Here is a 24,206-nt window from a genome sequence, read left to right as displayed (position 1 = left end):
CACGCATCAACGAGATCGCCCTTCGACGGCGCGAGACGATCGATCGGCGCGCGACAATGGCACAAAACGATCGCGATAGAGAGATCGCGCAGGAACAAGAGGAACAACACGAACAGGGCATTGCGGCGGAGGACCTCGCTACAGCAATTATGACAGAAGACATGGCAGACCAGCAATCTTCTATAGAATCTGCGCCTAGTCCTGCTGCCAACCTATCTCTACCGCCATTTCTAGCCTATTCACAGGCACAGTCGCAACTGCAGATTGGCACGCAGATTGGCACGCAGATTGGCACGCAGATAGGCCCTCAGATAGGGCCCTATTCTCAAGGCACACAGGCCTATTGGGCGTCAAATCAGGCAGGTTTTTATGCCTCCTGAAGGGTCAACCACGAACTAGTTTACTAGGAAAACGCTAATAAACTAGCTCCTTGGCTCCCAGGAACTTTGGAAAGATTACATCTATAATACTGAAATAAACAGGTCAGGAATGTGACGCTGTATTTATGAAATCTATTTTCACAACACTGGCCAGGACACACCGCATGCAGCGTGCATCATGCGGCATGCGCCAGGGGGGCCGCTGGGAAATTGGCGGGGCACTGATTGGCACTGACAGGCAATGACAAACACTGACCGGTGCCGAGGCGAAGCACTTATGCAGCATGTCAGACGCCGACTGGCGACGACTCCTTAGGGATCGACCGCCCCCGGCAGCACCCCCCAAACCCTATAAGCCCAATTGCGACACCCCAAAGTTTGATGGGAATGGCTGTCTCCGTTTCCGGTAGGTTGTCCACTAACAAAACTGGGAGTGACATAATCCTCATTAGCCTGAGATTCCGGGGGATTTTGCAGCTTTCATTCGCCCCAGGCCTAGCACATGCACCACTTAATTCTGCTTCTTCCACCCTTGTGGGAGCTATCCTAGGCCTCCCCCGTTGCATGATCATCCTGCATCTCCAAGGCATCGCAGGTACGGAGTAGGTCTCCCACACGGCCGACATGAAATGACCCCCCATGGCTGTCGGAACTATCCATATGCGGCCTGCCCGCCTTACTCGGTACAGTTCTGTCCCCTCAACTGCGACTCGACTCGTGCTTACCGAATACTTATTGGCATCTTACGCCCACGGTATTGACAATCCTAAACTGCGCTCGCTTCTCTGCGCTCTAGAGGATGCGACAGCATCTATCCGGACACCTGAATCGACATGCCCATGCTCGATCGGGCACTCATGGAACCTCCTTACACGCATGAACTTCCTGTCGCAAGATGAGACTCGGCTCGACCCTCGCGCGAGATATATTTGGCTACTTCTTGCACCCGCTCCTCGCTTGATCACTTGATAGCAATGGTTGGCGTCCCTGGGAAAAGCAAAGGCTGCAGCACCTGCCGTCGGCGCAAAAAGGGAGTAAGTACTGCGGACAGAGCTAACTTCGCCTCACACCTGCTCACCCCATTGCTCTAGTGCGATCAGAAACGTCCGGTTTGTGGTCAATGTGCCACAACTGGCAACATCTGCGGTGGTTACGACCGTGAGCGCACCTTCATTCTTCATCCCGCGAGCAAGAAAGTCGAGCATGCCATCTTTGTCGCGCGTACCAGGCCCGCTATCCTTCCTCTCCCGGGCTCAGTCAATCGGGGAGCTGTGGAATCGCAATGCAAGAGTCTATTTTGGGACCTCTATATGCCTCAGGGAGATGCTGCATGCCGAGATGACTTTATAATCCGGTGTGGTCATCCCATGAATTGGACAGAAGTCATTCAAAATGTCACCAAACAGGATGTCTCCCTGGCGGACGCCTTTTCAGCTTTGAGCATTTCAAGAGTCGGTCAAGGCCACAGAGATGTCCGTCTTGTTCATGAAAGCGCGAAGCTTTACGTCAAGGCACTCAAAGAGCTGCAGCTCGCTCTCTTCGACCCCCAACGAATGCATTCCGATCACGTCCTCATGGCGTGCATGCTGTTGGGACTCTATGAAGTCTTTGAGGGTCCAGCATTCAATTCGCGAAGCTGGGTGGCACATGCCGCAGGAGCGGCTCGACTGATCCAACTTCGTGGCGCTAGGCATCATCAAAATTGGCTTGCTCATCACCCCTTTCTGGCTTCGAGGATTCCCACAATCTATGCTGCCATTCTACAAAGAAAGGCGACATACTTGGCTTCAGAAGAGTGGCGAACAGTACCGTGGGAGTTCCAGCACAGGACCTATTTTGATAGGATGGTTGACCTTGGCACTCTCATCCCGGGCATCCTGGAGAAATTCGACATTCTCCGGGAATATGATTTTGATACGACTGCGGAGCTCGCTGGGCTGCTGGATGAATGCAGAGACCTCCAGACCAAAATGAATAAATGGAGGGATGGCACAAAGAAGGGCGCGATACCACGTGTCGTCGAACACGATCTAATCGAACAGCCTGGTTATCCTTTTGCTACCGACCTGTGGTTCGAAAACCACTTGTTCGCCCACGCACGTCTGGTCTATCATACGTGTTCGCTAGCATTGAGCGAAGTGGGAAATGAGATCTTGCAGGCTCTCTATCTCCGAGATCATAAACGACTGGACTCGAGTGACCGTGCAACGCTAAAGGGGCTGTTTGATGCGGAAAGTCAAGCGGCCAATATTTGCCGATGTGTTGCCTATTGCTTGCAACCAGAGATGGGGGCTTGGGGCGCCAACATTATCAACTTTCCTGCAAATCTTGCATTTGCGTATTATCAAAAGACAGGTCACAAAGTGGCTACTGACTGGCTGGAAAGGGCTTTCCAGAGTGCCAAATTGAGAGGACTTCACGTTGAGAATGTCTTTGACGTGCTTCTACCGAGTCTTCGGGATCGAGACGATCGAATGCGCTTTGCGAAAAGAGAATCGAGTACCGAATCGTCAGACAGCAGCGAGCACTCGCCGGCTTCGAACCAGAGTGTCGCAAGCCACACGCTCTCTCTTCATAGTCTATCGAGTAATGCGACAACTATTTTCGTCTATGAAGATCCCGCGAAGGACTACGACGCGAACTTTGAACCGGATTGAGACACGCCGGTCGTATGGGCATTGCAACAAGATGAAGAGCAGATGGATCATGGCACTCTCGGGATGCGGCTTAGTTTATCGAAACGCCAGGAAGACAACATATGTTCCACCACAAGTCGGAGGATAACATCGTCCTTTGCAGTGTACGCACAAAAGACAGGGTACGAGTCGCTCCGGGCCCATTTCGCCCTGGACTCCAACAGCCAGGTGCATCTGCAAGCAGAAAGATCAGCACCTGTTCAGCTCAGTGTCTCTTAACTTCGGTCAAGCCACTATTCCCGATCGGCCGCACCAAAGGCGGTGCTTCCGCAGCCTTCGAAAACTTGCTCCGAAAGACTCGTGATTTCACTACAGGTCGCCGATAATTCGATCTTATCTCTTCTCCCGTGTCCAAGTGGACGAATTGGTGCTCCTGGTAATTGCGAGACAGCTCCATCAAACAGAGAGTTTGAGCCTTATAGCTCCCTCAACGGCGGCAGAACAAAATCCTGAAGATGGTCTGATGATATATCCTCCAGGACCAAGGAGCTATCCGCAAATTCTTAATGTGTACCGAGGGTCTGTGAGAGTTGGGGTTCTTTGCGCCTCCAAAGATCAGCAGAGCCACATAATCAACCGAATCGTCAACTGGATTTTATCTACACTTGAGCGATTCCGTCTTCAGCCAATTGCCTGAATCTCGAGTCGCGAGGTCGAAAACCGCCCTGAGTGTCGATGTCGCAGGGTCACGATAGGCAGAGAAGCCTAGACAATTTGAAAATTTATCTCACAGACGAACGACCGACAGTCATGACTTCAGCAAGGTCAGTTGTAGAGTTGCAGGACTCTCTCAAGCAACCCAACGGAAGGTTATCAGAACTGTGTCAAATAATTGGAGCTTGCCGTATGTTATTGGTGTTGTGCAGAAAGCTCGGTGCCGAAGTATGTCGTTCCGTCGTGCCGCCACCTCGACTGGCACGTTGATTTGAATGTCCCTCTGTAGCGACTTTGCTTCGACGTGGGTTCTAGGAAATGTGCAAATGAAAGGTGTGCTTGACCGTGAATACTTGGTGTTACTCTCCAGGGCCAAGTGGGGTTTAATTGGTTAATGGTAGTGAGAGATGGGCTTTGAGATGCAAGTCATAGCCAGTCGAACTGCATTGTATTCCTCTTAATCAACGATCGATGCTGTAAGAAGCTTGAATATTATTATAGCAACCACATTGAGCGGAAAACCTGAACATTATCACTGCATGTGCTTCCCGGTAGCCACCTTGTTATCTGGAAATTGAGTTCTCGGGATCGGGCTAGAGACTTGCCAAAATGGACGACACACTCACCCAACTGGGCTAGTGAGGTTTGGTATAGTGATTAGTGTGCTACCACGTTTTCAAGACTTTTTGAACATCAGCTGGTCTTTTGCTTGAAACGATAATCATTTTGTCGTGTTTGGTTTAAAGAATCAAGTCCATCGTACCAGATCAAAGAGCCTATTTATAGCCGAATGAGACCTTTGAGTGAGCCATACCACTGTGAGCACGACCTCGAGCTCGCAAGGGGTGCCTCGGGGCTGCGCTCTCCAAGATTGGAATTCCACGGGTGTCGGTTTGTTTGCTTGCGGGCCATTGGCAGCATGAGAGTCAAGATGGAACGCACGAGCCCCAAACAAAGGGAGTCGTCTCATCCTAATGACAACCCTGGCCTGAAATGTACTCCTTCCTTGTTCTAACCTGCAAGCTGGCAGCCTTTGAAGTTTTCTTGGATACCCTTTTACAAGTGGAGTTTCGTAAAGGATGCGCCAACGTTCTGTAACTAGCGTCGAAAAGCATTCGCTTCTTTCGAGCCCTCGCACTGTACTTGATGATGGCTTCTTCGACGATCCTCGTGTCAGTCCTGGTCGGCCTTGTGAGCAGCATTTGGAGACACTATTGCCCAAAAGATGTGCCTCCGACCATTCAGCAAGAATCATGGGTCGGCTGGCTCACCTGGGTATTTGTGTACGCGGGTTGCCTGTGCTTCTCGTACAAGCGACAGCCAGCTGCTGGACTCTCAAATGCAACAAAAAGCCCATATGAAGGACTCTTGCCAGGGCGAATGACAGTCGCAGGGCTGTCTACTGCTGTCATCGTTGCCCATTTCGCTAGAAGCCGAGGAATCTTCCCCCCTGCCAATGTGAGTACGTGCTTCTTTCTGAAATCCCTCACTAAATGAATGCTTCGGCAGCCAATCGTTACTCTGGCCACTCTTTTCGCTGCGGCAACCACACCATCCAGCACAGACGACCATCATTTGCTCGAAGCGGCTCAAGAAACGAGCGATCAGGATTTCCAGAGGCTCAGTCTAATCGACGAACCTGTCTTGCCTCTGCGGATACCCTTGCGGATTCCTGTGAATATTTTGCTAGTCCTGCTCCTTGCAGGCGCAGTCTCCTATCCCGAAGGTCTGGATCCTGTTGCGGCCGCAACAAACATTCTATTCGTCGTTGCTCAGACGGTCATATTTGTGTCACTTTCTAGACTGAGCCTCAGAAGCCAGTCGCCATTTCCCAATGTGCACGTCTTGCTTGACCGGGATTTACTCAAGAAGCTATCCCTTTCTTTGATTGCACTCTTTACCTGCGTCCTCACTTACTCAATCTCAACTTCGCCCCTACCGAGTCTATTAAATCTTTCTCGAGCGGTCAGTGAGTCAGCATCTTGGATATCTCTGTTCATTTTGGTAATGCAACCCTCTTTGTTCATGTGGAGACTCTAATCTGTTGGTAGTGTTCCGAAAAGCTATCTACCACGGCAACAACTTTCGAGACTGTGGCTACTAGTTTCGGCTTATTTACGAGAAACGACGGAGAGTTGAGACTTCTTTCAGCCTTCAGCGCATGTATCGTGGCTCTTTGGCAGTCTGTGACAGGTGTCCCTCTTAGCCGCAAATATCGAAACTGGCTCTATCTTCTAATTTTGATTCCGTTGTTGAGTCGAAACCATCCCAAACGTCATCATTCGACAGAGTCTGTGCAGCCGGCATTGACGGCGAGCATGCACCCAGTGGCAGCCATCGTCCAGGATGCTCGCAGAGAATTCTCCGACTTGCTTAACGCACAGTCACGGACAGTAGAACAGGCGACAACAGAGTATGCCAAGCGGTTTGGAAGAATGCCACCACCGAATTTCGGGAAGTGGTTCGACCTCGCAATCCAGCATGATTTTGTCTTGGTAGACGAGTTCGATTCAATCATGCGCACGTTCGAGCCATTCTGGGGTGTGGCGCCGTCAGTGTTGCAAAAGCTTGTTATGAACATCCACGAACGATTTTCCGGTTTCGTGGTAAAGTACGAGATTCTTGACGGAAGCATCTCGATTACAGGCGGACACACAGCGTCTTGGTTTGCAGGATCGATGTCTCAGTTGCTGCCCCCCGAATGGGCTGCGCTCCTTCCTAACATGACCCTTGCGGTTAACATATTTGACGAACCTACTGTCTGCGCTCCAAGAGACACGATAGACAAGGCTTTGGAGCGGGCCGTATCAAAATATTTTGATCTAAGCGGCCTCTCCGATACCACAGAGCAGGATATTTCGCATTCCCCGAGATTTCTTGATGTTGGAAAGCAGGATGCTTGGGAAGCCATGACCTTGTCGTGTTCAGTTAATTCCCCAGCGAGAAATCCGTTTTGCGTGCCATCCGTGTCCGAAGCTGGTCCTGATTTTATTTTCAACCTGACCAAGAGCAGGAACATCTGTGAACACTGCGACCTCCAACAGCTGGAGGGATTTCTTGCAGCCCCAGAAACTCTCCGCCTGACGCACTCACTTGCCCCAGTCTGGTCGCAGGGGAAGCCTTCTTCTTTTAACGACATTGTCTTCCCTAGCCCGTACTACTTGGCCAGGAGCAGCGACTACGTTGAAGCTCAAGATCCAGAGTGGACCGATAAAGTGGCTCGGCTCTACTGGGTCGGTGCTGCGACTGGCGGGCATACAACCGAGTCCAACTGGAAACAAATGCAGCGCCAGCGCATGACTCTCATGACACAAGATGGATCGGACACGCCCATTCGATTATTACGTGAAACAGAGTCCGGTGTGTGGAAGCCTTACACATCGAACATGTCGGAACTTTCCTCGCTCTTTTCCACTCGTATCGTGGGAGTGTCGTCTCAATGCGAACATGCCGCCTGCGAGGCCCAGAAGCAAGCATTTGGGGTAGAGGACCCAGAAGTCAAAGATCCTGCCTCCGCGGCATACGCGCACAAGTTTGTGCTCGATCTGGACGGGAACAGTTTCAGCGGGCGATTCTACCGACTTTTGCAATCCAAGTCGATGGTCATCAAACAGACCGTGTTCGAAGAGTGGCACGATGACCGTCTGATTCCGTGGGTCCATTATGTCCCGGTGAGCACGGGTTTTGAGGACTTGCCGGAGCTGGTCAGGTTTCTGGCAACGACCGAGGATGGAGACGAGATTGCGGCCCGAATCGCACGGGATAGCAGAGACTGGGCTGGCAAGGCTCTGAGGCCGGTGGATCTGCAGTTGGTGTGGCTGAGAATGCTGCTGGAGTATGGAAGGATCATGGACCGAGATAGGAAAGCGTGAGATCGTGACTCTTGTCTCAAGAGAGTATCACGATTTAAAGCTTACGTCCACGCTGCCCGAATCTCGACACCTGCCTTCGCCTCCATGAACCTCCAATCAGAAAAGCTCCAAAACAGCCATTCCCGTTATATTATGCGAAGCAGCTCTAGGCTTGACAAGTGGTCCGTCCACGCGCCTTCTGTCAAGGTCAACCGCACGAAACCCACCCTGCGAAAGGTATCGATCGCTCGTTCTTCATGGTCTTCGAGGCTCTCCGCCTGCACCAGGTCCATCCTTTGGGATCTGTCGACCAATTCCTCTCCTTCTCCTTCCCCTTCCCCGAGACTCTCCGTCCGGACTCGACCGGGAAGTGTTTCCACGCTCACTTTTTGAAGGCCGATTCCCAAGCAGTCCCTCAAGGCAGGCTCTTTAACCCAGCCGGGTTTCAGATGTTTCTCCACCAGCGGGAGGCACCAGAGGGGACCGTCACATGCCTCTGAATCTACGTCAAACGCGATAGTCCCCTCTGCAACAATGGAGGTCCTCTCGGATTTGAATAAACCGGTGATCTTGTGTTGGTCGTCGAGTCTGCGGCATTTACACCGTATCAGGATGCCCTCGAGCTCGAGTGCCGAGCCCGGCGGCAAGGGGTCGACGTGGACGTCAAGCCCGGTCCCAGCGGTCCTGATAGATATTCCAGAAATGAGGGAAATAAATGGCTCGGGGTCCCTTTTGTGCCTCTCGCAGATACCGAAAACACCGCCGTGCGAATTCACTAGTTCTGGAACAGTCCTGGTTGATCCATCCACGGAGCTCCAGGACCATGTTGGCGCATGATAGGGGCGAAACCGTTTATGTGAGGTTTGAGACAAAGCCGTGCTTTCCCATAACATTCCCCGGGGCAAGTCTTCTTTCCAGATTCCAGACAGATACGTCCAGTGTCCTTCCGCCTGCATCGACTCTGCAATACCAGCTAGAGCTGTCAAATTGTCCTTGTTGTCGAATAACGCCCTGCGCTGGTATTCCAACAAATAGCCAGGCCAATACTCCAAGTGCACCCTCAAGCCGGACCGAGCCCCATTTTTGATTTCAATTAGCCGTTGGTTCACGGCAAGCTTGCGCAAACTGGATTCCAGTTGGAAAAATTTCTCACCGGAAGTCGTGCGTCTGAAGGACCTGAACCCGAACAGATCCGGTGCGTTGGTAGCCATCGTGGCCTGCGCACACTCGTACATGACGACTCTATCGTCCAGGATGTGTAAGAGTCTCGGCGACAAGTGGCGCTCTTGAAAGCACCATGCTCGGCTTCCAAGTATTCCGCTCTCGAAAATTCGCTTTGCATGGAGATCGATCTTAAACATTGACCTGGCGTACTCGTCTGTTATATCCCCCCAGTCAAGTGCGCCCTTATTGCTTCTGACCATGTCAAAAATGGCTTGTGACGTATTCAAGGCGAACGTCAGGACAGCCGCGCCGTAAACGTGTTTCATCCGGACAGATTCATCCTGCCATTCTTTGTCGTCATCCTTTATGGTAACAAGACAAATGGTGTGAGTAAGAAGTCGTCTTCACCAAACCCTTCATCACCCCCGGGCCAAGGAAGGAATGGTGACCATACACACCTGTAAGATACATATCGAATCCATCCAAAAGTACTCGTAGCCGAAACTCCGACACATGACCATGACCGCCTGATAGTTGCCCGGAAAGGCACTGATGTCGACCGCCTGGGCACGTAGCGTTTTGTTGTCGGCCGTCGTTTTGATGGAGCGCTTTTCGGCCTCCGACAACGAGGACCAGCTATGGCTCAAGGCCACGTAGCGCACCGGCCTCTCCTCAATGTCTTTGGTCTCCACAAGCCGCGAAGGGAAGGCCGTCCCCGAGGGTTTGCCCAAGTAGAGCAGGCGCTTGGGCAGGCTCTGCTCGAGACCGACAGCTCTCTGGCAAATCTTGTGGCTGTCGAGACATTCTGAGAGGAACTCAAACTGGTCGGGGTGGAAATCTAGGGACTTGAACTTCAGAACCTCCTGTTCGAAATCCATTGTGAATTCGGACTTGAGTTCGCAACTCACCCTTTGACCTTTGAACGGTGCGGGGTCACGATTCTGATATCGGTCCAGGTGGTGGCTGGAGGAGAGTCAAAAACAAGTCTACAAGCTAGTTGGACTTGGACCATCCGAATTATATGCCAATCAGATCACACAACGCCGAGATTTGACGATGACTCGCTAATGCAAGGACTGCGGCATCTGGGCCTGATACGTCAAAAGCTGAAGAAGAGGCATTATCCTCCCACGGGGGCGGAACAGGACATTGGGTGGTTCTGGAACCGAGAAGTGGTATAGATTTGCGAAACCCACCTTTTTCACCCGGCAAGGGCCGTAATCTAGCCTACATCAGCACGACTTCCTCCTTTTCTACATCTCCGAGATCAAGTCCGTCCAGTAATTCGCCCCGCATGACGCCTTGAATGTATGCCTCTCCCACGAGATGGTGATGGCTGCCCTCGTCCTCGCTCTTTATTGCCACTTGCCTCAGAACAAACGGCGTGACCATCCCTAGAAACACGCCGCAGACATCTCCAGGCTCCGCAAACCGCGGGACCAAGGCGAAGCGACCGCATTCCGTCACTGCCAGCTGCCGATGCTGACAGTTGCGCGTGCTGACCTCGTAGCGAGAAGCCTCACAGATACTTTTTCGCGATGCCGGAGCGACCTCTCTGCGGCGGTCCGCGCGAGGGTCTGTGTTCTCGAGAGCTCGCAGGTATTCTCGGAACCTCTTTCGGTGTTCGTCAAGGTTCACCACTCGGGTGTTGTTATAGCCTGTGACCAGAGTGTAGCTGAAGTTGTCGTCAATCGGAGCACTCTTCGGCACCTCTGAGGAACCGGATCGTCGTTTGGTTGCGAGCAAGACGTCGTTCCACAACTTGTCGATATATGTCTGTTGCGGCTCCCGAGGCTCGAAATCCCATCGTGTGCGGTCGAGAGCAAAGTTGTCGGGGTTGAGAAGTCCGGATGTCCAAGCTAGACGATCAAAAACAAATCCCGCGAGGCCGAGAAGCCTCTTCCCACGAAAACCCCTGTAAACTCGATACTGCAACCTGTCGACAGACCCCCCGGCCGCGAACGGCAATCCTATATTGCCTATAGTGAAATATGGCATGAGGTCTGTGCGAGGCTTCCTCCATCTTGGAATCCATGATGGGCCCTCGCTCCCACTCACCTCGTCTGCGGAGTTATGCTGCACGAAACAAAGGACGTATGGGGATTCGTGCCTGCTCTTCAAGAACGCAAGCATGGCATCAAGGTACACTTCTGCCTCGTCCTTGTCATAATTTGGTTCCACCAATAGCTTCCCGTCAGGAGATTTGGCCAGCGGATTGCCCGAGAAGGCGTAGATATGGTCACGAGCATCTTTTGCCGAGAGGCCCTTGCCAATCTGCAAGATGTCCAAGAACAGTCCCGGACGACCGCGATGCTTGTCGTTCAAGGACCGGATCAAAGGCTTTTCGCGTCTCCAGGATTCTGTGTTCTTGTAAGTTCGATAGACGCACAGGAAGACGAGCCGCAGATATCGAAACGTCGAGTCGTCACCGCCCACCAGTCGCGCGACGTCGGTGCGCCCATCGCAGAAGCACGCAAACTCAACCAGCACCGCGAGGCTCATGCTGTGGTTGCCCCAAAGCAACTGACACGCCTTGGCAAGGCCTGCCTCCTGAAGAACCCAGACGCGCGAAAACCAAGCAGAGTCCATGAGCTTCCGCAGCTTCGAATCTGCCGCCGTGTCACTCAGAAGGTGGCGCGGAAGTTTGAGTGTGGGAATGTTCCGTGTGTGCTTATAAGTGTCGAACTGGTCGTCAAGATATGAGACCCATTTCTCGAGGAGACCGAAACAGTCCTTCGCCATGCCGTCCTGGTCAGGGCCAAGCCAGGCAAACACCTGCCTCGCATCTTGGTACACTTCGCCAATTCGCCTGACCTGGTGATTTTTCTCCTTGCTGCACTCTTGATTTATGCAGATAGCGTCCACCCACAGACGTTGCGAGTCTCCTGGATTTCTGCTTCGGATTTCTCGCAGAGCATCCGCCAGATTGATCGCGATGGACAAGATCTGGTCGGAGCAGATGATCTCGGCTCGGTCCGTAGAAGTGCCCCAAGTGTAAGAAATCGCGTTGTAGGTATTGGCGGCGTCCTGACGAGGCTCCGACGTGAGACGGCAGCGGATCACGTCGTCTCTGTTACCTGGAAGCAAGTCTAATATGCGGACGTGTTCCTCGCCGAGGAGCTCGTCGTATTCAAACTTCCTCATTTTACAGCCTTCCACTTGCGGATGGACTTTCATGCTTTGTCTCCAGCAACCCGAAACGGTCCTCGTCGTCCGACCGTCGTCTGACCGTCTTCTGCTACAGTGGTCGTCTGGATCCCCGGAGCTGTACATATCAAAGGCTCTGGCTGAGAGATGTTGGATTGCGGAAGCGAGGAGAGGCTGAAGACGCCAAGGCAACTGTTGCCTGATGATCTAGTCATTTCTGGCTGACTGGCAGCCCCGCGATCGGAAAGACACAAGAGTCAAAGCAGGCCGAGTTGGCATAGCGTACCTATAAAACCTGCCACTCGGTCGAGAGATCTGCGACCAATATATCGGTGTGCTACCTCTAGAAACGCCATCTGTTCAATGAAGTCTATCGCTACTGAATTTCCTCCGAAGTGAGATGGCAACAGGGAGACCCGTTTACCGGTCTCAATTTAGGAGCCAGAACTTCCGGATATTTAGATAGCCGATGGCGATGCTCACCGCGCTGGCGAGCATGCAGGAGCCCGTGAAGAGCACGAGCACCTCATACTTTCCTATCCCATACCGTCCAATACTTGTGTGGTTGAACAGCATGTTGGCGCTGATCGGGCCGGCCAGGACGTTTCCAATGCCCTTGCCGAAATTGAACAGGCCGAACACTGCAAAGGCCGAAGTCACGTCGCTCGTGACGCCCATCCCCATCCGCGCCCACAAGGCCGTGTACCCGGCGCCAAAGAAGCCGTAGATCATCCCGAAGACCGCCAACATGGCGAAATTGCGCGCCAACCCCCACAGGGCGAACACCGCCGCAGCGGGAATCAGGGTCGACGCAAAGGACAGAGCCGTGACGGGGACTCTCCGATCTGAAAGATACCCGAAGCTAAACTGCCCCAGGACCTGTGAGACGCACATGATGGCCAGAAGGAGAGACCCCTGCCTCGAGCTCAAGCCCAGTGTCGAGGCATACGAAGGAATGTAGAGTGAAGGAAAGAAGTAGCCGAGGCCCTGCATGAGGTTCGAGGCCGTGTAGATCCAGAAGAGGGATGTCTTGAGAAAAGCCCAATTGGTCCTCGGCGTGTAGCTTTGTGCCGACGGAGGCAGGCGTCCCTTGAGCAGGGGTATCAGAGGCGCCGTCAACACGACCAGGCCCACTGCGACCGCTCTCAATGTCGTCGGATACCCGTACCTGTGGAGCAGAAGTTCCAGGGACAGAGGCATGACGATGCCGGAGAATCCGGATGCGCTGCACAGGAATCCGTACGCCATGCCCCGTCGTGCAATCCAGTATTCGTTGACCATGCTGATGATGGGGTAGTAGAAGATGATGAAGCCGACGCCGTACATGACACCCTGGGTAAAGATAAGGCTGCCGACGGTGCTGGCGAAGGACCCGCACAGTATTCCCAGGATACATAATGTCCCTGTGCTGCTGGTTAGCCAGCCGAGCAATGGATCAGCTTCGCGTGCTCTTCCTACATCCAAACCATATCATCTGCCTCCGGTATTTGGCATACCGTCTCAACACTGGGATGATCAACGGAGCGCCCATGTAGGACATGCCTGAAGCGATCGTCCCGATGACGGAGATGTACCGCTGATTGACGAATTCGGGCAGTTGCGAGTAGTAGTTCTGAAAGACTCCAAAGGACAGCGGGAAGCCTACACACCGCGTTAGTGGACAGGTCCTGGCAATATGCGCCGGATCATATCTCCCCACGACTCACCCCAGAGCAATGCCTCGAAGACGTATGCGGCGAGAAGCAGTTTCCAGGCAGCCCAACCCCCGTCAACGGGACTGAGCGCGTCCTCAGTGGGCTCGGCATTTCCTCCACCCCTCTCAACCCGGTCTCTGTCGTGAGGCGTTTGGGAATCTAAGGCTAGCTCGATGTCGTTATCCATCTCGGTCTAGATCCTGTGCTTGAAATTATCACGCCCGGTATTCAGAACAGATGTGACTAAGTGTTGCCCCTCTCGTGGAAGGCATACATACCAAAGAGTTGCCGATAGTTTGCAATCTCACATTAACGATGGAAACCGACGCAGAGGAGAATGGAAAACAGTCGGAAGCATGTCATATATTGTCGATATAGATAACAGATTAGGCACCTCGGTACCTCGGAGAAATGGAGTTGGAAGGTCGGCTTCCCGCAAAACTAAATGGTTGGTGCTGACGTCGCTGCTAATCAGTACATAACCGGAGCGAAGCCATCGAATCTCGCGGCTCCGAGACGATCAGTCAGTACCTGTGGCTGCTTGTTGACGTAGACTGCGTTTTTCACGTGCCTCCTAGCCATCTGGAACGAATGACACTGGTGTTTCGTTCTGGTTCGTTTAGTGGCAGACAAGGTTTGATTCAGATTCGCCGGGCTTTTTTCGAGCAACCGTGATGAGTGACCCTGGAGGGAGGCCCGTCCCGGGGAATGGGGTTAATAAAAGCCGTGAGGCTGAGAATTAAACACAGCTAACGAATAGGGGTAAGAGGATAGGGGGCAGCTCGAGGGTGGCTAAGTGGAGAGAGCAAGAAGCCGAAAAGCTGCCCAAACACCACGGCCTCAGGAAGGGCGTTTCCCCTACACCTGAACCTTGCACACTTAATGCAGTCCTCCTCAAAAGCTGCCCGGAAAGGGAGCGCATCTCTCAGAGCTTAGGATGCGGTTATGCTTGACCGTTCAACAACAAATGGTCCCATTGACAGCCGGATACCTTACTGTACATCCTCTAGCCAAGCCACGGCTTATCTTGCCATAATACCATCCGTGCTCGGACAAACAAGTCACCTATGAGGGTCACAGGTAAGAAGTCGGGGCTGGACGTTCACAAAACATCATCTCTCGCCAGGCCCACGGTGAATGCCGCGGTTCGCCGTTGTTCCACTGATAACACAGCAGAGAAGACTCGTGGTGCGATCCCATTCCAAAAGCACGTCATACAAACGCGTGTTGGGGAGGGATTCTCTCCCTCATGCAGCGTCTATGGCTTATTCTACTGCGCTCAGATAAGAACCAAATGTCTCTCCCTCTACCGAGAGCCATGGTATCTCTGCATCGATAATCGCAAGAAAACACATCTTTGAAAGATGGTGGCTCAGAAACTGCCTCCCGAACCCAACAGGCTCCGCGTGGCCATTTGTGGCGGCGGTCCGGCTGGCTTGGGTGCCGCCATAGCACTCTCAGCCCTCCCAAACGTTGAAGTGACCGTTTATGAGCAAGCGAGGGAGCTGCGAGAGATAGGCGCGGGCATTCGCATTGGGTATAACTGCTGGAGAGTGCTTGAGTTGATGGGCGCCGCACAGGATGTCAAGGGGCATCTGAAAACCACGGTCTTGCATCGGTATGTCAGATAGCTCTGCAAATCAGCCATGACTATCTCATTCATCTCGACCAATGGTGTTCTGACTTGGGTTCACCATTAGCAACGGTCTGAACGGACAGATCATCGATACGAGGTCTTCCTCTATGCCTGTCCAATATAAACCACGACGAGTGAGGAGGACTCGCCTTCAATCCGCGCTGATTAAGCAGGTTGCGCCCGGCACGATCAAGCTGAACAAGCGGCTTGTCGCGTTGAAGAACCTTCCACACGGAGGGGTATCACTTCTGTTTGAAGACGGTTTCGAGACCACCGCTGATCTTGTCGTGGGAGCAGACGGTATCCGCTCAGTAAGTATTTCGTATCTCTGTGATGGAAAGTCTTGACATCTGAGACGGTTCAAGGTTGTTAGAGACAGTATCTTTCCTGATCACAAGATCAAATTCACAGGTATGCTGTCCGAGTCGTTGTGGTCGTATGCTAAGTCGGGATGGGCCACAGGAACCACGATTTGGCGGACGCTCATACCGATCAGCGCCGTTGCCTACCAACATGAGCTCAATTCGCTGACGTCCTGGTGGTACGGTCCTGCGGGCCACGTCTATCTATCCCCGGTCGATGATCCAGAAGAGCTCAGTGAAAATGAGAGAATGTTTGAAATCTCGTGTCGGAATCTCGTCGATCCAGAGACTGTGGGCGGCAAAAGATTCAGCTGGGGCATTCCTGCAACGAATCAGAGAGTTCAGTCTCATTTCACGGTGAGCTTGCTCAAGTGCCTTTTCTTCATCCCTGACGTAGAAAGTATTAATATATGATAGGAGTTTGACCCGCGAGTCAGAGATGTCCTGTCCCTCGTTCCCGAAGGGCAGTGGAAGGAATTTTCGGCCTTTGCAGGCCCCAGGCTGGAGAAACTCACGGCTTGGGACAAAGTGGTGCTGCTCGGAGACGCAAGTCATCCTTTGTCAGGTATGGATCTATCGCTGTCTCTGGACGCACCATATCGGGGGTAAGTGGTACTTATCATGGACCAGGAGCCTTCGGTTCGGGAGCCGCATTTGCATTGGAGGACGGCTGGATCCTGGCAAGGGCCATCGAGTACACTCGAGACACTCCCAAAGGCCTCGCACAAGCCTTTGAAATCTTCGACGCGATCCGGTCCCCGTATTATCTCAGAATGTGTGTCTCTTTCCCCTTGCGTGTATGGCCGATTAGCTGACCGTTTTCAGGTATCAATATCTCGACGAACAAAAGAGAATGGCAAAAGAGGCGCTCAGCAATGCTCTTGACAAGTCGTTTGAGTCTGTTCTGAAGATCAAGATGGCATCGTTTGGGAGCGAAGAGGGATTGCCGTGGATATACCAGAACGATATCGAGGACGTGTGGGAAAAGTATCTAGAAGCTCGGATCCAGGTATAGAACCTAAGACTCTCCTTGAGCTCTAATGACGGCGCCTCCAACGCCATCTGCGTAGGATGTCCTCAACCTGAAATGCAGCGCCTTCGTCTGCGACTTTTAGCCATTGGACTTATGAGATGAGCAATCATTAGTTTTGCCGTTATGGGAGTGACGGCCACCGAGACAAGACCTGGATTCTGATGTCCCTCAAGAAATCGAGCTGGCCTCGTTCCCCACGCCTTTGTCAATGCGATCTTTTGTGCTGTGTTTCCAGGACAAATTCGTCCGAGTTCCTTGACCTCTGCACAAACAATTGTGCGCTCTAGTCTCAGAGTAACTGTTCGTCCCCCCACCTAGCTATATACATACCCATCGCCTTGACAGGGAAGTAAAATTTGTAATTCGGATAAGTGATCATGCAGCTGCAATTGAACACCCCTTCGATGGCCTCCTGCAGCCACTCCCCGTTCTTTTGCTGTCTACCCATGACCATTTTGATCGCCCTTTTGAGCGGCTCTTGGTCAGGGTATCCAGCATACATCAGCGCAATGACGGCCCAGCACGTCTGCACAACCTGCGATTGATCATGGTCAACCCATATCTTGAGTTCCGAGGCACGGTAGCTCTCGCCCCAACCGCCGTCGGACATTTGATGCGAGATTAGGAATTCGCATGCTTTCTTGACGCGTGACGAATTGGAGTAGGTCTCGCCCACTGAAGACAAGGATTCAAGGGCAAACATGGCTCCATAGGTAAAGCAGATACCCCAACTGCCGTACCAAGACCCGTCGTCTCTTTGAGCGCGACGGATATACTGCAATGCCGACTCCTTGACCGCTTTTATCTCAGCGGTACGATAGTCCGGATAGAATTTCTGAAACAGCGACAAGACTGTGACCACGGCGGTGGTACACTCGGGGTAGTCATACTCCACCATAATTCGCCCGAAGACTTCAGCCGCATTGAGCATTTCGAGGTACTCGGAACCGCGTTGAGGCTCGTAGCTGGCAAAGCCACCGGTGTGTTTGTTCTGCATGGTCAAAAGCACGTCAACCGCATCACGAATGCGAGACTCATCAATCAACGGTTTGTAGCCGTGGCCATTCTGGAGAAGAAGGACAACACGGAGTGCCTCGCTTGTGCAGTCGGAGACGGTGTAGCCTTGCAGTTTGGTGCTGAATGGCCATGCGCCCTTGCGTGATTGGCGGTAGCAGACTTCCCGGTCGGGGACTTCTTCGCGGATCTGTTCAGATTCCAGGTATTGCAATCCTTTGGTAAGCATTGTTTTCCACTTCGGCGAGTCGGCCAAGCCAGCCTCGACACAGGCTTGGATGGTGAATGATGTGTCCCAAACCTGAACGCCATTAGTCCCATTGACAAGCATCCCTTCTTTATTAACCCAGAGATATTCCTCAAGGCGGTAGAGGTGTCTTTTAAACGAGTAGCTGTCAGGACCATCTTTGATGAAGCAGCAGAGTGTGTTCATGGGGGCGTTGACAGGAGCAAGGTCTGCATAGTCCGTATTGTGGTCTTCATATTGGACAAGTCGCCAAACCCAAGCTTCAGCTTTCTCTGCGATTGATTTTGTTCTGAGAAAGGGAATCCATATCCACACCAGGAGCAACATGATCAAATTCAAGAGCCAGGACTTTGGATGATAGTTGTCTTCGGCGGCAATCGAATTACGATGCGCCCCGAAATCGATGGACTCGTATGGCTGAACGAACAGCTCCTGTCTCAACGATCGAATGAGGTCGTTCTCAGGCACGGTAAATCTCTTGGACCAGATGTAAGACATGGGGAGGAACACCTGACGCATGTGAACCCACCACCGCCACGGAGAAATCGGCACCCAGTCGGGCAAAAGCCATAGTTCAGGAGGAACTGGGTTGACAATCCCCCAGCGGGTGACTCCCAAAACGCTGAGCCAGAATTTGGCCCAGTGAGGACCATTGGTTGCCCCTCCCATTGCGTGAAGTTTCCCTCTTGCCCTGATCATTCTTGGATCTTCCTCGCTAGCTCCCAGTATTCGCAGAACTGTGTAGTTCATGGCTGTGCCGAAAACTGAGCTGTGACCTTCGACGTGCAGTCCCCATCCGCCGTCCTTGTTTTGTCTTGCGAAGAGGTAGTTTTTCATTTCGATTTTATACTCCTGCGGAATGGGTGTCCCAGTTGCGTACCAGCAGCATACGATGCCAGGCATCAGAAAGAGGGGCCCGCCATATTCACATGCCCAGTTGCCGGGAGGGAGCTGCAGTTGTGAATAGAAGCTCAAGCAGTTGTCTATCGATTCAGATGGTTTTGAGGCAGGAGGGAGGTCAGGGAGATCCTTAACTTGTCAGCGAATAGTTAAACCTGTGCAGAAATCAGCACCTACTGTAGGCAACCCCAGGTAATATTTGTCTGCGGCCGACTGTGGCCATTCTGCAACTTCTTTGTCGGTCCTGAGGTAGTGCCAGGTATGCCGTCCTGATTCATCGAGTAGTCGCCATCTGGATCGATCTATTTGCTCGACGCTTGAGGTGAGGGCGTGGCCATTCATGTGGCCATTGGCGGTTCCATTAGCATCGCCATTGGCAACGCGCCCCGCGAATTTCTGCGAGGACTGTCTGGTTTGTACCATCTTCAATAGAATGATCTCTAAAACGGGCTGGACATGGCTCAGACAGATTGGACCTGCTTGCAGTGAAGGAGGATGCACAAAGCACGATAAACCCTCAACCGGGCTCACCGTTCCAAGTACACCGACAATAAGAATTGGCGAGTATCGATAAAGAATGAGGCCACTCGGAGGATCGACGGGCGACGCAGGAACCGTAGCGAGGAGATTGGCTGGTCGGGGCCAGGGCGAATCGTGCCTTCGTCATTGTTTGTTCTGGGCATCACGGGGAAGGTCCTGGGCGTGGGCTCGAGGTTTAGCCGCATATTGCCGACGGCGCAGTCTTACTTCCTCTGTCTTGGCCAGCCACTGCAAGGTTCAAGGTATGGCCCCTGGCAGTGCTCAGCCTTGGCTCTCGCCTGTCCCTGTCTCCTCTTGACAGCATGTGTACATGACCTGTGGAATACAGCCTACTAAGCGATGCTAGGCCATGGATTCATCTCAGCATTCTCCATTCGATCGATCGTCGCAGTCGACCGGAGTTCACATCAGCGCTGCCAACCAGCTCGTCCTTGACTACATCGAGGCCACCTTCAATGCCATTATACAAGAGATCAGAGAGCCATCGGGCCATGGCAAGCCGGTCATTGCATTGAATAGGATAGTGGCTGTGAGACCTTCCTTTGACGAAGGTGAACCAAGCCGCTTGAATTGGCACGTTAAATCTCGAAAAGTCAAATATCACTTTCCGGGCCAGAGCACGGCCGAAGCGTGGAGATTCGGTAAGTGATGGGTGCCTACCGCGTGCAGCAGCTCTGATCTCTTGATGAGCATGTGTTGGGCGAATCTTGCGTGAGATATTGGTTGCAATCAAGCAAGGTATCACAATCACAAAGAGGTCAGTCACGGCTAGAACCGAAAAATGAATTGCCTCTGACTCGGAGCCAGGGACATTTATTATCACGATGTGGCTCTTTTCAAGAAGCAAGAGACCGTGGATCGATACATCGACGACATTGCCCACACTTGCCAGGTGACGAGACGAGATCTTAACGTCGTATGGGGACTGTCCTTCCACATGTTCACCTTCACATCTCATTGTGTTCGCTCAGGTTGCAAGCCCGAAAGGCCTCGTTGCCGGACTCTGTGACCCTGGAACTGGGGAGCATGCACCAGTCATCCAGACCATCTGTGCGAACACTGCATTTACCGCCATAGGACATGTCAACTGGATCCTTATCATAGAGAAAGAAGTCTGTTGAGAGAACCCTTCTCGAGATGACTCTGCTGACAACAAGATAGGCAACATTCAATGCTCTGACCGAAAGGAAATTCCATCGAAACCCAATCGTTGGCCCAGGCCTTTTGGTTACCGTGGAGCATCTCCTTCCGAGCCAAAATGAATTCAGCGCTGACTGGCTCCTAGGCTAAGGGATACCCCGACATAGCCACTCGATATTTCCTACGCCGGCTTCTCGATCACTCTCCATCCTCCATCCCAGTATTTGGCTTGTTCGATTGGGATCCGGACGGGGTCGGAATTTTGAAGTGCTATCTATATGGATCGAGGAATTTGGCACAAGAGCATGGTTGCAATATCCCAGAGATGAGATGGGTAGGCCTTAAGGCAGAAGATGTTGCTTTGCATCAAGCAATTGGTAACCCCACGGTGCCGTTGTCGAGGCGTGACCGAATGGCAGCCGTCGGATTGCTGGCGAGCCAGGAATGGCACGATCAAACGGGTACAGTTCTGCCAGGTCTGCAAGAGGCGGTCACTGAAGTTCAGCGGATGCTCATGTTGAACCGAAAGGCCGAGATTCAAAGCCTGGATGAGGGGCAAGGTGGCCTTGAGGATTGGTTGACAGGAAGACTGAGTCAACAGCTCTGTTTGTAGGACATAAATGACTGGAGTTTGATGCCGGCCATTTGTCCCGCGGTCGAGTAGCAAGATGCTGCAATCATAGACCCAGTGAACGTCGCACTCCTTCTCTTACTTTCTTCTCAAAATCTGGCCGTCGTTCTCTCCACATTTTTGCTGCCTCCACGTTTGCAGGACTTTCATCATTCGGCTCGGCCAACATTGACATGACAGATATCAAGATCTTCTCCACGCTCTGAATAGGTGACCATCTCTCCGAGGCACTCTCGTAGTGGTTTGGGTCGTCGCCGGGGGGGTGCAGGATGGAAATGCAGACTTCGCCGTTAGTGTAGACTGTCGATCGTTAGTCGAAGTGCTCTTGGGCAATCACGAATTCAATTGTTACCATTAGGATGCCAGATTTCGCCGAGAAACTTCATCTTGGGCGGGTTCAGAGGGTAGTCTTTGGGGAATCTGAGTTCTGCAGGGAAGATGCCGCCTTCGAAGGGAGTGCCTTCAGGGCCTTGGATCAAAGCCTCCCAGACAAAGAGATCATCTTCGCTCACTGGACCTGCGGTGATGCCATCGGGTGGATTGGTCAGGAGGGACTTGTATTCTTGGAAGAGACGCTTGGAGGCCACACTCGCCGCCATCGCGGATGCAAAGGTCTCTGAGAGCAAACGCAGACGAGGATCAAGGATAGCGCGAAGAGGGGCAGTAAGGATGAATAATGCGTCGCACAGGAGCTGGGCAACAGAACGTTGCTGTTTGTTCCAAGCGCAGTGGGATATCTCTGGCTGCTCTAAGTGCCTGCCTTCAGCCCGCCAACTTCCTCGGAGGTGCGACGTTCAAGCTCACCTTAAATTGCCCGACCGCGGAGACGTCTGGAAGATGGTGCGTGTGGCACGTGATCACTGCTAGACTTCCAATTGCCTAAAAAGGTATAGTCCAGATTTGTGCCAGCAACTTTTGACGAGTGCGTCATGTTGTGCACCTGCACCACCAGTCACAGAAATGTGTACGGGTTAACGAATGAGGTTGTATACGAGCACAACCACGCCCTTGCTGCTGCTGATTAGTCTTCGGATAGTTATGTGCCTTGGCTTCTTTCCTCCTCAAAAAGCGATACTCTTGGGCCCTCCAATGACTTCACCGACCTCATTAGTAATGGCTCAATACAAGCAAAGTCTTGGAAGAGCTTGCTTGGACAACCCTGGCCGAGTTCGTGTGAGAAGCTATCCAAATCTTGCCGAAAAAAGCCTCCATTATTCATCTCTCGTATTCGTCTGTGCTTGCTGCTCTTTGTGTTGCAAGAGCATGGTGATGGCGTTACTCCAGGCAGACTGCTAGGACGCTACCCGATCGAATTGCTTAGCAGTATGTCGTTCAGAAGGTAAGTTAATAGGAGCCAAGCGGCCCCAGGTATAAGAATTCGACGCCTCGCTCTCATGGAGGCAGAAGATATCTCAAGCCCTCAATAAGTCAGCATAAGGCAGAAACATTCAAAGGCTTTCTTCAGTTCACATCTCATATTCATAAACACTCTGTAACAACAGGCTACTTTTGCTCAGATATCATGGCCAAGCTGTTGACCGTTGTCGGTGCCACGGGTACTCAAGGTCTTTCTCTTATTGATGCGGCGCTCGAAGATGGCACCTACAAGATCAGAGGTCTAACCCGCAATCCCAATAGCGAGAAGGCCGCTGCTCTGGCCCGGCGGGGCGTTGAAGTCGTCAAGGCCGATATCAACGACGAGCAATCACTGATTAGAGCATTTGCAGTACGAAAACTTGCGCCTCGATTCGTGAGGTTAACCGCTAACCATTGAGAATATATAGGGCTCCCACGCCATCTTCGCCATAACTGATTTCTTTGAGCCATTCATTACCCACGGGCCCGAAAGGGCAATTGACATCGAAGTCGCCCAGGGAATCAACATGGCCAGAGCCGCCTCCAAGACAGCCACTCTGGAACATTACGTCTGGAGCACACTCCCCAACGGCAATAAGCTGACCGACGGCAAGTACATCGTGCCACACTTTGAAGGCAAGAACCGGATCGACGACTATATCCGCTCTGATAAAGCCTTACTCGCCAAGACAACCTTCTTCTGGATCACCTGGTATGGGAATAACTTTGCCTACCCAATATTCACACCGAATTTCTTGGTAAGCCCAGCCCGTTCAGCTTATTGCGTGTGTATACTGCATAGTCCCCCAGTGGCTGACCAAGGGGTGCGCAGAAAACCGCCAATGCATACGTCCAACTGTCCCCAGCTCGGCCCGACACTCCCATCAAGGCAATCGGCGACCCGCACAAGGACATTGGGGTTTTCGCCCTCTCCGTTCTGAAGCAACCGGGCCTCACGCTTCGTCCCCAGGGCCGCTTCGTCCTCGCTCACAGCGAAGACACCACGACGGGGAAACTGCTGAGCGACTGGTCCGAAGTCACCGGCAAGCCCTCCACATACGTGCAAACTTCGCTGGATGATTTCAGTGCCGTCTGGCCTGGCTTCGGGCTGGAAATGGGCATCATGATGGCTATGTGGAGTGAATTGAGAGACGAGAGTTGGAGCGGTGAGGAGGGTCTGTTGACGAGGGAGGAGCTGGGCATCAAACAGAGCGACTTGACCACTGTGAAGAACGCTTACAATGTGATGAACTGGGAGGCGCTTTTGTAGGTTGAGAAGGAAAATGCGAGGCTGGTCTCCAATATCTTAGGCCCGATGTTTCTCCTACAATCAATGGCATAATCCTTACCCTAACATAATTTATGGCGTCTCTCCCTCCTGCCTTCCAAGGCAACAAACCACAGCACATTGAAACGGGATGGTGCTTGCTAACTGTTCTAGAAATGTCTTCACCCACGACCCCGCGGTCTCCTACGCTACGGACGAAGCAGCGGAGAGGAATCGAGAAGACGCCACGAGCAGAAAGCGGCGAACAAATGTGATAAAAGGAAATCATACCCTCGGCTTGAAATGCGTGACGCTACAGCCGCCACCGCGATAGAAATCAATCTTACGAATGGCTACTGGTCAAGGACTTGTCTTGTACATCTATCTCGATGGGTAGGTATTTTTTGGCCGGCTGACGAGCAGTTTTGGGAGGCCAATAGACCCCGGCAGCAGCTCGTCGGGTGACTCCAGATCCAAGCTGCAATCTAAGCGCG

The 24,206-nt window shown here is 52.5% G+C and overlaps 9 protein-coding genes across 9 annotated transcripts; 5 read left to right on the top strand and 4 right to left on the bottom strand.

Annotated features, from left to right (window-relative positions):
- PV07_05284 (uncharacterized protein) lies at positions 1–529 on the top strand. The gene has a single exon (XM_016392167.1). It carries the CDS (start codon positions 57–59, stop codon positions 378–380), a length of 324 nt encoding a protein of 107 aa, XP_016249686.1. The 5' UTR covers positions 1–56; the 3' UTR covers positions 381–529.
- Positions 530–981: 452 nt separating this feature from the next.
- On the top strand, positions 982–4,232 carry PV07_05283 (uncharacterized protein). Its single transcript, XM_016392166.1, has 2 exons — positions 982–1,414; positions 1,472–4,232. The coding sequence occupies exons 1-2, from the start codon at positions 1,355–1,357 to the stop codon at positions 3,035–3,037; spliced, it is 1,626 nt and encodes a 541-aa protein (XP_016249685.1). The 5' UTR covers positions 982–1,354; the 3' UTR covers positions 3,038–4,232.
- A 3,437-nt stretch (positions 4,233–7,669) lies between these two features.
- On the bottom strand, positions 7,670–9,623 carry PV07_05282 (uncharacterized protein; the record flags this gene model as incomplete). Its single annotated transcript, XM_016392165.1, has 2 exons — positions 7,670–9,107; positions 9,204–9,623. The coding sequence occupies 2 exons, from the start codon at positions 9,621–9,623 to the stop codon at positions 7,728–7,730; spliced, it is 1,800 nt and encodes a 599-aa protein (XP_016249684.1). The 3' UTR covers positions 7,670–7,727.
- A 2,567-nt stretch (positions 9,624–12,190) lies between these two features.
- Positions 12,191–13,958, bottom strand: PV07_05281 (uncharacterized protein). Its single transcript, XM_016392164.1, has 3 exons — positions 13,599–13,958; positions 13,351–13,533; positions 12,191–13,295 (listed from the first exon to the last, which is right to left on the bottom strand). The coding sequence occupies exons 1-3, from the start codon at positions 13,771–13,773 to the stop codon at positions 12,322–12,324; spliced, it is 1,332 nt and encodes a 443-aa protein (XP_016249683.1). The 5' UTR covers positions 13,774–13,958; the 3' UTR covers positions 12,191–12,321.
- A 992-nt stretch (positions 13,959–14,950) lies between these two features.
- On the top strand, positions 14,951–16,599 carry PV07_05280 (uncharacterized protein; the record flags this gene model as incomplete). The annotated part of the gene is made up of 7 exons (XM_016392163.1): positions 14,951–15,204; positions 15,287–15,533; positions 15,588–15,633; positions 15,685–15,941; positions 16,002–16,149; positions 16,215–16,359; positions 16,410–16,599. 7 exons carry the CDS (start codon positions 14,951–14,953, stop codon positions 16,597–16,599), a joined length of 1,287 nt encoding a protein of 428 aa, XP_016249682.1.
- PV07_05279 (uncharacterized protein) lies at positions 16,436–19,371 on the bottom strand. Its single transcript, XM_016392162.1, has 2 exons — positions 18,956–19,371; positions 16,436–18,907 (listed from the first exon to the last, which is right to left on the bottom strand). The coding sequence occupies exons 1-2, from the start codon at positions 19,199–19,201 to the stop codon at positions 16,907–16,909; spliced, it is 2,247 nt and encodes a 748-aa protein (XP_016249681.1). The 5' UTR covers positions 19,202–19,371; the 3' UTR covers positions 16,436–16,906.
- Positions 19,372–19,667: 296 nt separating this feature from the next.
- On the top strand, positions 19,668–21,071 carry PV07_05278 (uncharacterized protein; the record flags this gene model as incomplete). The annotated part of the gene is made up of 6 exons (XM_016392161.1): positions 19,668–19,959; positions 20,009–20,075; positions 20,126–20,234; positions 20,290–20,430; positions 20,480–20,551; positions 20,604–21,071. 6 exons carry the CDS (start codon positions 19,668–19,670, stop codon positions 21,069–21,071), a joined length of 1,149 nt encoding a protein of 382 aa, XP_016249680.1.
- A 64-nt stretch (positions 21,072–21,135) lies between these two features.
- On the bottom strand, positions 21,136–21,688 carry PV07_05277 (uncharacterized protein; the record flags this gene model as incomplete). Its single annotated transcript, XM_016392160.1, has 2 exons — positions 21,136–21,389; positions 21,442–21,688. 2 exons carry the CDS (start codon positions 21,686–21,688, stop codon positions 21,136–21,138), a joined length of 501 nt encoding a protein of 166 aa, XP_016249679.1.
- Positions 21,689–22,611: 923 nt separating this feature from the next.
- Positions 22,612–24,046, top strand: PV07_05276 (uncharacterized protein; the record flags this gene model as incomplete). Its single annotated transcript, XM_016392159.1, has 4 exons — positions 22,612–22,815; positions 22,874–23,203; positions 23,278–23,711; positions 23,887–24,046. 4 exons carry the CDS (start codon positions 22,612–22,614, stop codon positions 24,044–24,046), a joined length of 1,128 nt encoding a protein of 375 aa, XP_016249678.1.
- Positions 24,047–24,206: the final 160 nt, after the last annotated feature.

Source organism: Cladophialophora immunda, assembly GCF_000835495.1.
Source record: "Cladophialophora immunda strain CBS 83496 unplaced genomic scaffold supercont1.3, whole genome shotgun sequence".
Classification (NCBI taxonomy): domain Eukaryota; kingdom Fungi; phylum Ascomycota; class Eurotiomycetes; order Chaetothyriales; family Herpotrichiellaceae; genus Cladophialophora; species Cladophialophora immunda.
Note: the sequence above shows the minus strand (reverse complement) of the source record. Positions and strands in the feature narration are given on the sequence as shown.